Source organism: Phyllostomus hastatus, unplaced genomic scaffold (assembly GCF_019186645.2).
Source record: "Phyllostomus hastatus isolate PE091 unplaced genomic scaffold, TTU_PhHast_1.1 phas_scaffold_255, whole genome shotgun sequence".
Classification (NCBI taxonomy): Eukaryota; Metazoa; Chordata; class Mammalia; order Chiroptera; family Phyllostomidae; genus Phyllostomus; species Phyllostomus hastatus.
This window is the reverse complement of record NW_025334019.1, coordinates 946,464-958,152: the sequence shown is the minus strand read 5'-3', so window position 1 is coordinate 958,152 and position 11,689 is coordinate 946,464. Positions and strand designations below refer to the sequence as shown.

Sequence of the window (11,689 nt, the reverse complement as noted above, 5' to 3'; positions counted from 1 at the left end):
GTCTTGTGAATAAAGAGAACGCTACAATGACTGGCAGGGAAAATGGCAAGATTTGCTAGGCATGTCATAACCAAGGCCAGTGCAAGTGGAAGCAAAGATGTTGGCTTATTTCCCCATGGAGCAAAATTGCCCTCAGAGTGTGTTTAACACGTTGCATGTGTACATGCACACATGTCATAATGCACCTAATTGGACCCTGCCCAGCATGTGGTCACATGCACAAGAGGTTGGGTTACTCAGACCACCAGACCCTTAAGATTGTTAAAGGCTTGAGGGAGGCATGTGCTGTTGAATGCCATGCTCCATGAACTTAAAGCTGGTGACATTTCTCTTTCCATAGGCTTGTGTGGGTGGAAACCCAAACACAAGGTCATTAGCATTTTAACACAGTAACATTTTTATTGCTTTTAAGGGTTTTCCTAGAGCAGACATCATTCTATTGCACAGCTGTTTGATTTTGCCATTTTAGAAAGTTGCAGTAAAAAAGTTTTCAAAGTAAAGACAAGTGGAGTGCCCAGTGTGATTCAAGGTGAAGGAGTGTAGGCCGTAGAGAGATGGGGCCCAGTGCTTTTCCTCCTTGTATACGCCATTTTTGATTAGTATTTGCATTTGGATAGTGCTTCTGGACCCCAATTTCCAGAGCTCCTTTCAAAATTCTGATCAACGGGGCCCCATGTATCAGGAAAACCAGAGCCCAGACCGTTCAGCACCTTGAACAAGACCAACACCCACTGCTTAATTAGGATAGTTGCATAGAGCTGGAAGCTGACACAAATTAGCTGGAGGGCCCCTGTTTGTCTTAAAGCAAGGGGAATAGAGTTCCAAATACTGGGGAGGGCATACAGTAGTTCCTCCCTGCTGCATTCTGCAAGCTTAGTAAACCCAGGAGACAGGCACCCACTGTGGAGAACTGCACGCCAGGTCAAAGGCTTCTTGCAATTTCTTAAGGGTTTCATCAACGCCATTATTGACCAATGAGAGGTCAAAGTAGTGAGCGTACTGGCTACGGATGGCGTCCGAATCCTTCTGCAGCTGCTGCAGGGCTTCCGTCTGCAAAGAAGAGAGAGCCACTGATGAAAGGCTGCAGCATGCCCAGCCTGAGAGGCTGGGGATGGCTTTTAAGTAGTTGTTGACTGTTAGGACCATTGCCTGGCTCCCAGTCAGCTGCTTAGAGACAAGGCCTGAAGACCCTGCTTTAGAATGTTAATGGGGAAGGGCATGGGGAGGCAATCAACAATTCTCAGAGGATCTCAAAGTAACCCTCGAACTAATCAGAGCACTCTGGAAGACCAGCAGCCATCTCCCAGTTCTTGCCTTTGAGCATGGAGAGCCCTCTCAGCAGCTCTCAGAGCTGCAATCCCAGGACAAGGTTATGTGTGACTGACAACCCCAGGTCTCTTTCTAGAACCCCAAAACAAGTGGCCGTGAAAAGACTGATAATTTAATTCCATAAAAGTAAAAGTGTTTCTGTAGCAAAAAACACCAAAAGATGCCAAATTGTTAAAAAAAATTGTGACTGATATCACAAAGTGATAATTAATACAGAGTTCCTAGAAATCAATAACAAAAAGGCCAATAATCAGCAGAACAATAAGCTAAGAACATGACCAGGTATTAACAGAAAAGGTAATACAAATAGCCAGTAAGAGTCTGACAAAAAAGCCCTGGCTGGTGTGGCTCACTGGATTGAATGCTGCCCTGTGAATTGAAGGGCCACCAGTTCGATTCCTGGTCAGGGAACATGCCTGGGTTGTCAGCCAGGTCCCCAGTAGGGGGCATGTGAGAGGCAACCACACATTGATATTTCTTTCCCTCTTTCTCCCTTCCCCTCTCTCTAAAAATAAATAAATAAAATCTTAAAAAAAAAGAGTCTGACAAAATACTCAACTGCCTAGAGTACAAGATAAAAGTACAGCCGTGGCTGGTGTGGCTCTATGGGTTGAGTGCTGGCCTGCAAACTAAGGTTACCAGTTTGGTTCCCGGTCAGGGCACATGGCTGTGTTGTGGTCAGGTGCCCGGTTGGGGTGGGTGTGTGAGTGTGTGAGAGGCAACCAATTGATGTTTCTCTTGCACATCAATGTCTCTCTCCTCTTTCTTTCCCCTTCCCCTATCTCTAAAAATAACTAAATAAAATCTTTTTTAAAAAGATAAAAATACAGTGAGACTCATATTTCTCTGTATTAGGCTGGACAAAAGTGAAAATTTGGAAAATATGATCCTGGCACAGGGAAGCAAGCACTCTGAAGTAAATCATCTCTGTCTGAATTCCCAATTCCCAAAGCATGCATGCTTGGACCCAGCAATCCTGTCTGGAATTTTTCCTCAGATAGATTTGCACACCTGTGAAATGCCATTTGTACAGGGCCATTGGCTGCCATGTTATTTATAATAGTCCAAGTTTTAAAACAACCCAAATGGCTCTAAGGGAATAGTGACACAAAACAATGCTGCATACACGCAATGGGAGACCATGCGGGCACTAAGACTGAAGAAGCTCTCCACGCACGGATTCACAAAGACCATTGTGTTCAGTGAAAAAGCAGGGTGCAGCAAAGTGTGTGTGTGGCAGGTAAGAACTGTGGAGTGGGGAGCAGGGGAGACCTTTCACTATAACCCTGGCCTCCTTTCTCCTCTCCCATGATCCCCACATCCACCCCACAACACAGGGTGGGTTCAGTCTCCTTCACAGTCCCCACTGCTTACCCCACTTGAGCCCACATTATACCGAAGTGTCAAGATTTACCCAACTGTCCATCTCTGCCACTGGACCCTGGGCATGTCTGGAACACTGATTGTGTCCCTATTACCTAGCATGGCCATTGTCAAGCTAGTGGTTTAATAAGTGTCTGCTAAGACATAATATATATGTCCTTGGGCTTCTTTGCCTTGCGGGAATGATAGAGGTAATCAGCAAACTCATAGGGGATTTGGTCACAAGCTGAAACTGAGCTCCAGCCAGTGCTCTGGGCAATGATCTGGACTGATGTCCCAGTTTGGACATGCCTAGAGAATGAACCCCTACCCACCCTGCACAATCCCCCGCTTCCTACCTGAGTACCCTGGTCAGTAGGTGCAATAAACACAATGAAAGGTGAAAGTTCTGCTGTCCGAACAATCTTTAGAGTCTAGAAAAGAGGAAGAGAAAGGAAGAAAATATTTTTTTAAAAAGTTAGCTGTCATGATGCATTCTTGCTAGTAAGCATCTCTGGGCTTCACTGACCCCAGCACTCTTTCCATCATTTCCAGTACTACTGTTTTTCTTCTGTATGACCCCACTGAAAGTACATGAAGCAAATCTGAGCTCCCCAAAGATTTCCATGAGCTTTGCTCTTCAGCACCCCCTCCCCATCCACTCCTGCCTTTCCATGCCTACCCACCTGGGGCTCGATGTCCAGGATGGCAATCTTGTCCTGCTTATGAATCTGGTGCACTGTTTCAAATTTGGTGCCAAACATGTTGCCCTGGTAGCTGCCAAACTCCAAGAACTCATTAGCAGAGATGCTCCTTGTCATCTCTTCTGTGGAGATGAAGTGGTACTCCTTCCCATCTTCTTCATTCTTCTTGGGCAGCCGTGTTGTATCTGCGCACAAGAACCCAAACCCCTGACAAACTCAGGGTCCTCGCCACAGACCATGGTGTCTGCTGAAACCCTAGCTGCCTTTGGTGCAGAGAGAGGGTTTTCTCTCATGGAATCCTTAAGGGCTGACAATAGGAGATGATACATATCAGGAAATCCCCCACCCACCCAGAACAAATTTAAACTTTAAGAGGCAAAGCCCAGTGTAAAACATTCCTATCATTATTTTCCCTAACATTAAGTCCCATGTCTCAAACCACCAACTCCAGGAATATTGAAGTTTGAAAATGGAGAAATGACATGTGGAGATATTTTAAAAACAGATCTATAGGCTATGGTCAGGATTTCTTGGAAGTATATTTAAAGTTTTCATAACTTGGAAAGAAGAATACTTTGGTTTTATTTAAACTTATACTGTTAACTGTTAGAATGTTCTTAAGTCACAACATCTAGTATTGCTCATATAAATTGTGCTCTAAGTAAATGTGCTCCAGATATTGTAACTTGAAACACAATCCTCCCCAGCCCTCCCCAAGGGACCTCCCCTGCTTTCCATCCTTATCATCATCCCCTTTCCAGCTTATAAAACAACACCTCTTCTTTGATCTGAAGTTATTTTGACCTATCACCCTCTTTCTCTAGCTCCCTTTCATTGAAAGTTATTAAACGATGAGCCTATACTGGCTGTTTCTACTTCTCAACTTCCTCACTCAGTTCTCAACCCAGGTCCATTTGCTTTCTGCCCCAGGATGTCACAATGTCCCTAAAGGCAAAACGGAGAAGCAAGGGATAAAAAAATACTAATATCAGGTTCAGAATCCTCTTTTCTACTGCGAGAAACAGAATCTCCTCCTGGGAATATACACACCCATGCTATGCAGATTCGCTTCCGGGAATGTAAAGTATCTAACTTCCCACTTGACCACTGGCCAGATTCCCCCTATCTGGGACTGCTGCAGAGATTGTGCCTCACCTGAGCACTGCTTTGATTTAGGAGACATTTCATGAAAATCAGAGAGCCCAGACATCAAATAAAAGTGGGGTAGCTAAGGAAATTACAGTATAGCCACTCAGTGGACTAGAAGAAAGTTCTCAAAGTGATTAACGCACATGAGAAAATGTTTCTAATGTAAACTAAAGAGAAAAAGTTTTAAGTTTTAATAACATATTACCTAGTTTTTTACTTTTTAAATATTAAAAATATTTTATTTATTCATTTTTAGAGAGAAGGGAAGGGAGAGAGAAAGAGAAAAAGAAAAAGAGGGAGAGATGGAGAAACATCAATGAGTGGTTGCCTTTTATGGTCCCTCCGCTGGGGACCTGGCCTGCAACCCAGGCATGTGCCCTGACTGGGAATCAAACTGGTGACCCTTTGGTTTGCAGGCCCACACTCAATCTGTTGAACTACATCAGCTAGAGCACACATTACTTAATTTTTTAAAGCAGGATAAAATTGTTTACTACTGCTTCTGTTATGTACATGAACAACACAGAAGAGAATAAGAAAACACAGTTATGCTCTTAGTTGGAGTGATGATGGGTACAAATTTGTATCTTTCCTAAATTGTGTTTTGTTTTTATAATCAAATATTTAAAATAAAATCACCAAAGAAGGACTACTACAGTATCACAGATGGAGAATGGTGCTCTCGCTTGCCCTCTGAGACACCCACCCCCCTGAATTACTTACACGGGGCAGGGTACTCAAACTTCTCGGGGTACTGGCTGAGCAGGGCATTCTTAATGTGGCTGCGACCCACCCCACCGGCTCCTTCAGAGGAAGAGAAGAAAGAATCCAGTTTGCTATGATTTTAATGAAGTTTTCCATTTCTTTCCCCAAAGAAAAAGGGGTAGGAGTAGGAACAGAATATGGGTTTTCATCTCTCAAAGCCTGAAATCGCCAACAGCTGAGAAAGTGAGTTGGCACAGCATCTGGGCTGGGGGCAGGTGCAAGCATGCCTTTAACCACAGGGGGATTAGGGGCTTCAGGCCCTTGTGTCCCAGCTGGGGAGGGAGACTCTTCTAACGGCTAAAAGTCAGGACTTAGAACGTAACTGTTATTTCCACAGAGGAACAAGCTAACACATGATGGTTTCCATTTTCTAACAATCTTTGCTTTACTGAGCTTTCCAAAATGAATGGTGCTGAATGTAAGCTAGAATTTTTATTGGAAACTTCAGCAGAACCTTAATACAGATCTAAGCAATTGATATTTTAATTCTAAAGACAGGGAGGTGAGCCAAGGCCCACATACCTGGGATTGGAGCAAGGACTCATTTCATTTCAAGGCTGGGGCTCATGTGGATGACCAAAGAGCTCCAAATAGTTTCCAGGGCCACTGACGTTGCTAACAAAGCACTCTGACATGCGTACTTTACAAAAAGCACAGGACTAGAACACCCCTACAGCCATCCAGATGAACAAAGCCAGACCCAGTTTAGGACTGGCCAGCACCAAATCCGAACTAAAAGAATTAGCTGCTGAAAAACTTGTTAGTTTCACTTGTAAGGTGAACCCAGATGAGGTTCAAACTCAGAAAATTCTTTATACCTGTTCTACACAGAGAACCCAAGAGACCTTACTTCTTTTTTCCCTCAATGTCTTGTCTTTGTTTTGTTTTGTTTTGTTTTTGAAGAAGGGTTATATACTACAGGCAGGAACAAAAGGACAGAAATGTACTCTAACTAGCAAAGCAACATGGAGGGTAACGAGGAGATACCGATCAGCACCAGGGTCTTCCTTTTGAATGCAGGGAGGCGAACGACTTCCTCATAGGAAACAACATCCAACTGGTCAAAAACTAGAGACAAAGAAAACCAAGTAATGTTCACTTCCAGAGCCGAGGAGATATCACGCCAGATGATTTCAGTTTGTGATTCTCTGCTGCTCCTGTCTGTACTTAGAGTGGCATGGGAGGCATTTAATAAGTGGTGCATTATTATTCCTTTCTTGTCTACAATCTGCTTGAAAACTCATTTATAATTTTGGTATATTATATTTCCAACCATGGTAGGTAAAAACCAAAGCTGGAATTAGTTCTCAGGAAAGCATGCTATTCTCTGGGGTTGTCCAGACCTTCCAGCTGGTCATGCTGATGGTAATGCCACACTGATAAAGGTCTGGAAGGCTGTTCAGTTGGTTACCTGAGGGCTGAGGATGATGAGTAGGTGAGAACAGACCACTAACCTTCCTTTATGTGTACTGGCATTGTCTTACTGATTGCAGTAAGCTTGGGAAGATGGATGTAATAAAAGAAAACCAGAAGAAATGGCATGCTTTCAGCATAACGTATGTTCCACTAAGCACCACACCATCTCCACTTGCCAGGAGCCTGCAGAGAGGAGGCCCAGAAAGCTCAAGAAAGCTTACTTGAACTGTGCTTGGCCAGGTACTTGTCTTTGTACTTCTTCTTCTTCCCGAAGGGACTGCAGCTCGGGGCTTCGCTTGGAGCAGACTGAGCCACACTTGCCACCCTCCTAGTAGGAAAAGAGGACCAGGCATGTCAGTGAACTCGCAGTGCGAGAGTCCCAGGATCATTCACCTGTGTTGTGACAGAGCTCAGTGATTGCTTTTCCCTTCTATGAAAAACCTCCAGACTAGCCCTGGCTGGTGTGGCCCAGTGAACTGAGTGCAGACTGTGAACCAAAGGGCCACCGGTTCGATTCCCAGTCAGGGCACACACCTGGGTTGCAGGCCAGGTCGCCAGTAGTGGGGCGTGAGAGGCAACCACACATTGATGTGCCTCTCCCTCTCTTTCTCCTTCCTTTTCCCTCTCTCTAAAAATAAATAAATGAAATTTTAGGAAAAAACAACAACAACCCTCCAAACTAGACTCATCTGCCTCCTTCCCTTTGCACTTGCCAATAAACTTCATGTTGTTCTTGACCCCTCTCCTTCTCTCTCATACCCTCTGCCAGCTACTCAATTCTCTGTGTGTCTCTAACTCTTCCCCCTTCACTTTCATTCTCTGCCTCTTAGCCCCTCACTTTCTCTGTGTGTCTCTCTCTGAGACCCACCCTCTTGGTCTCTCAGCCTGTTTCTCTGCCTCTGCCAGCACCCCTTCAGCCACCCTGTATCTCTCTCTCTCTCTCTCTCTATCTGTCCACTCCCCACCTCATTCCCTTCCTCTCAGACTCTCTTGTATGTAGAAGGCTCTGGGTTTGTGGTGAGCCGGGTTTAGAGCAGTATGGAAGTGAGGAAAGAATCAGCTGAACCAGTGTGTTCACTGTATTCTCAGTACTGCACTAGGATTTGAGTTGCCTAGAGTTGAGGCCTCCACAAGGAGAGGTGCAAAGAGCACCGCTGGAATGGTCAGGCTGTGTTAATGGGAGAACGTGGTGGGAGTTCACTTCCTTCTGGACACATTGCCGTTGCCAGGTATTTGAACACCCACGTAAGAACTCTCCAAAGAGGTAAAGGAGGTGGGTGAGCCCTGGGAAACCCTGGGCAGCCATCCCTGCATTAGTCTGGATGGCAGCTGGCAGGGGGCCTTAGGCCTGGCACCCGTCTCTCTGAGATCGTTTGTGATAAAGGTGATACTGCGCAGTGGGGAAAGCATTGTCTCTGTATAAGTAATCCTGGATTCGACCAGATAAGTGTGTGGGATAAATGTTGATTCTCACCTCATTTTCCACACATTGGGAATTTGCATAAAGAACGCATATTTAAAATTTGACTGTTTTCTTCAGGACTCAGAAGATATCTTCTCAGAAAGGCACTAGCCTGGGAGGCAGGAGACCAGGGAGGGCTCCAGTCCCAGCACTGCCACTTCCTTTTTAACCACAGAGAAAGCATTTGAGGAAACAGGCCCACAAATGAGTGAAGAGCTATTCAGCCTCCTTTTCCTGTAAAGGTCTGCCAGCTAAGCTTATCAATTCATTGTTACCCCTGCCCTTACCCATTATTCCAGGGAAGTGGGGAGGTTGGCTTGGTTGAGAAATAGAACCTACACATGCCATGACAGATTTTTGAAGCCATTGTCTGTGGTAGGCATGGGTCCATTCCATCTGCAATTTCCACCTGCATAAAATCAGCTCACCATTCCTGCAGCTCAGGAGAAGGAATCAAGCCTGCTGATTCCTTGGAGGAGCCTTCCACCCGCCCTTGCCACCAGTTACTGTCATCCTTGTTGATGATCTGGATAATGTCCCCAGTAACAAACTTCAGTCCTGCTTCCTTGCAAGGAATCAGATTGTCTTTTTTTGGATCATAGTCAAACTGTGCTCTCATGAACATCTGAAAAAGAAGGCAAGGGGAAGTGCAGTGGCAGCCTCAAGAGAAACACCAGCATCAGCACATATAATAAGTAGTGTCAGGACTGAATGAATAACACAGAGGCAAGAATGGAGGGGGAGCCTTGGTTGGTGTGGCTCAGTGGCTTGAGCACCAGCCTGAGAGCCAAAGGGTCACTGGTTTGGTACGCAGTCAGGGCACATGCCTGGGTTTTGGGCCAGGTCCCCGGTGGGGGGTGCACAAAAGGCAACCACACACTGATGTTTCTTTCCCTCTCTTTCTCCCTCTCTTACCCTCTCTCTAAAATAAATAAAATCTTTTTAAAAATAAGTAAAAAAAGAAAAGAATGGAGGAGCTGAAGTGACTGGAACTGGTTATTTTTGTGTTTGTGGAGAGGTCAGACCTGAGCCCTCCAACAAGAAGGTATAAAATGCCTTTGGGTTATTGGGTCTGAGTTGGTACCGCCTTGACCCCTCAATCCAGTTCTATGCAAAAGTTGTCAGTTACAATGTATGGGTAAATATGCTCACCACGGAATTATTTATAAGAATGAACTATTGCAAACAGCCTAATTTTCCAAGAATGGGGAATTGAGTTAAGTTTTAGTCATCTGCTGCATATGTGACCATGCACTTATAAAAATCAATTTGTAGAAAAATGTAATGCTCTTGCAAAATGGCACTGATACAACATTAAAAGAGAATATTATTCACTAAAAACAATGCCTAGTCCGCTTGACATTTTAAGAATGTATTTATTTATACATAGAAAAAAACAACAGGAAGAAACTACTTCAGAATTTTATACTGGTTACCTCAGGTAGGAAGATTAGGGGTACAGATCCAACCCAAAGACAGAAGAAAAATAATAAAGAACAGATACAAATGAAACAGAAAATAGAGTTGAGAAGATCGACAAAGGCAAAACTGGCTCTTTGAAGATTCATGAAATTAAGAACCCCCTAGCAAGGCCAATTAATAAAATAGAGAAGATACAATGTCCCAGTAGAGATCAGTAGAGACCCCAGAGATGTTTAAAAGGTTATAAGATTTTATGAATAATTTCACACCAATACATTTGACAAATCACTTGAAAAACATAATTTACCAAAAGTGATATAACAAAAAGTTAAAAAATGAACATTAATATACCTATTTAAGACCATGAAACTGTTATTACAGTAATCTGCAGTAGAAACTTCAGAGTGTTTTTTTTTAAACTTCTTCCACATTCATCTGCCAAGGCCGTGTCCAAGCTATGTTTCTCTTTGAAGGTAAAACTGGATATTTTTTTGTATGCTTATTGCCACTGATATTTTTCCTCCTGTGAATGATCTCTTCATTCCCTTTACCTATTTTCCTCTTGGAGTTGTAGAATAAGATTATCCCTTCCTTTCATATTCATTACAAATAGGCAGCAAAGTACCAGCCCTGCTGGCGGTCAGAAAGAAGGCCTGCCTGTTTGTAATGGAAGTTCAGAGAGCACCAGGCAGCTACATTTGTAAGATATACAGAACTTTAAAGTTAGAATCATATCACTTCAAACAAATCTCAACACTGGGACTGAATTCTGCTGTTATCGCAACAGAGAAAATGGCGCCACCTACCTGTAGTGCAGGAAGACGGTTTTGTTGGTTGGGAATAACTTTTAAAGAGATCATTCCTTTGGTTTCTTTCTATTAAAAAAGAAAGGAGAAATAACATTTTAATGAAGGCTAACTTGGATGATTTGGGGTTTCATAAACTCCTTTTTCCCCTCTTAAAGTCCCATGCATTGTTTTTCCCAACAGCCATTTTTACTTTACACTGAAATTTTGTATTGGAACTATTTCTCCTCTAATACAAGTGTCATGTGCCCATAAACCATTGTAACAACATGGAGATGTACAAAGAATAATGAGAAAAACCTCATGATTTCCCCTCCTCCCCACACTTGACCACAAATGGTCCCCATAAGTACCTAAAATCAATCCTGGCACAAATATATCTACAACTTTCTCCATACCAATGAAAACATTTATAAATATCTACACATATATACATATTCACATGTGTGTATTTTTGTTGTTATTTTTTAACAAAAATGGAATTGTACTATGTACATTACTCTATAACTTGCTTAGACTTGGTGGATATGCTTCTAGGTCCATGCATGAAGACCTCATTCATTCTTTTTAATAGCTATGCAGCATTCCACACTATGGGTATATCATACATCATTCGGTTATTCTCCCCATTATTGGGCATTGTGACTGGTGCCAGCTTTTTTTCACTACAATCTGCTGCAGTAGAAATTCTTGAACATATGTCCTGATATTTGCATTTTGATTCCTATAGAATAGGATCCCATCATGGAAATGCAGAATCAAAGGATGAGAACATTTTAATAGCTCTCCTCAAATTACTTTCCCGAAAGATAGCAATTCCACTTTCTTGTTCCTGAAAGCAGAGGAAAAGCTTCTAGCTCTTTGGCATTGAATATATTAGCTGTGGGTTTGTCATATGCAGCCTTTACTATGTTGAGATATCTTCCTTCCATACCTACTGTGTTGAGAATTTTCATCAAAAAAGATGTTGAATTTTGTCAACTGTTTTTTTGGTATCTATTGAGATGATCATATGGTTTTTATCCTTTTAAAAAATGATTTTACTTATTTATTTTTAGAGAGAGGGGAAGGGAAGGAAAAAAAGAGGGAGAGAAACATCAATGTGTGATTGCCTCTCGCACGCCCCCTAATGGGGACCTGCCCCACAACCTGGACATGTGCCCCTGACTGGGAATCGAAACAGCAACCCTTTGCTTTGCAGGCTGGCACTCAATACACTGAGCCATGACAGCCAGGGCTATCCTTTCCTTTGTTAATGTGTCCTTTTTACTAGT

General features: G+C 43.2%; 1 protein-coding gene across 2 annotated transcripts in view; it reads right to left on the bottom strand.

Moving 5' to 3' along the window:
• Nucleotides 1–373: 373 nt before the first annotated feature.
• Nucleotides 374–11,689, bottom strand: part of MPP1 (MAGUK p55 scaffold protein 1) — a 29,705-nt gene continuing 18,389 nt past the window's right edge. The window contains exons 5-12 of one of the 2 annotated variants that reach the window (XM_045817367.1): nt 10,416–10,484; nt 8,616–8,812; nt 6,947–7,053; nt 6,297–6,377; nt 5,268–5,348; nt 3,378–3,580; nt 3,051–3,125; nt 374–1,050 (exon numbers count right to left, since the gene is read on the bottom strand). In XM_045817367.1, coding sequence (XP_045673323.1) covers nt 874–1,050; nt 3,051–3,125; nt 3,378–3,580; nt 5,268–5,348; nt 6,297–6,377; nt 6,947–7,053; nt 8,616–8,812; nt 10,416–10,484 — 990 coding nt within the window. In that variant the 3' untranslated portion in view covers nt 374–873. The remainder of the gene's footprint in view (nt 1,051–3,050; nt 3,126–3,377; nt 3,581–5,267; nt 5,349–6,296; nt 6,378–6,946; nt 7,054–8,615; nt 8,813–10,415; nt 10,485–11,689) is intronic. The other variant, XM_045817368.1, reaches the window with a different exon arrangement.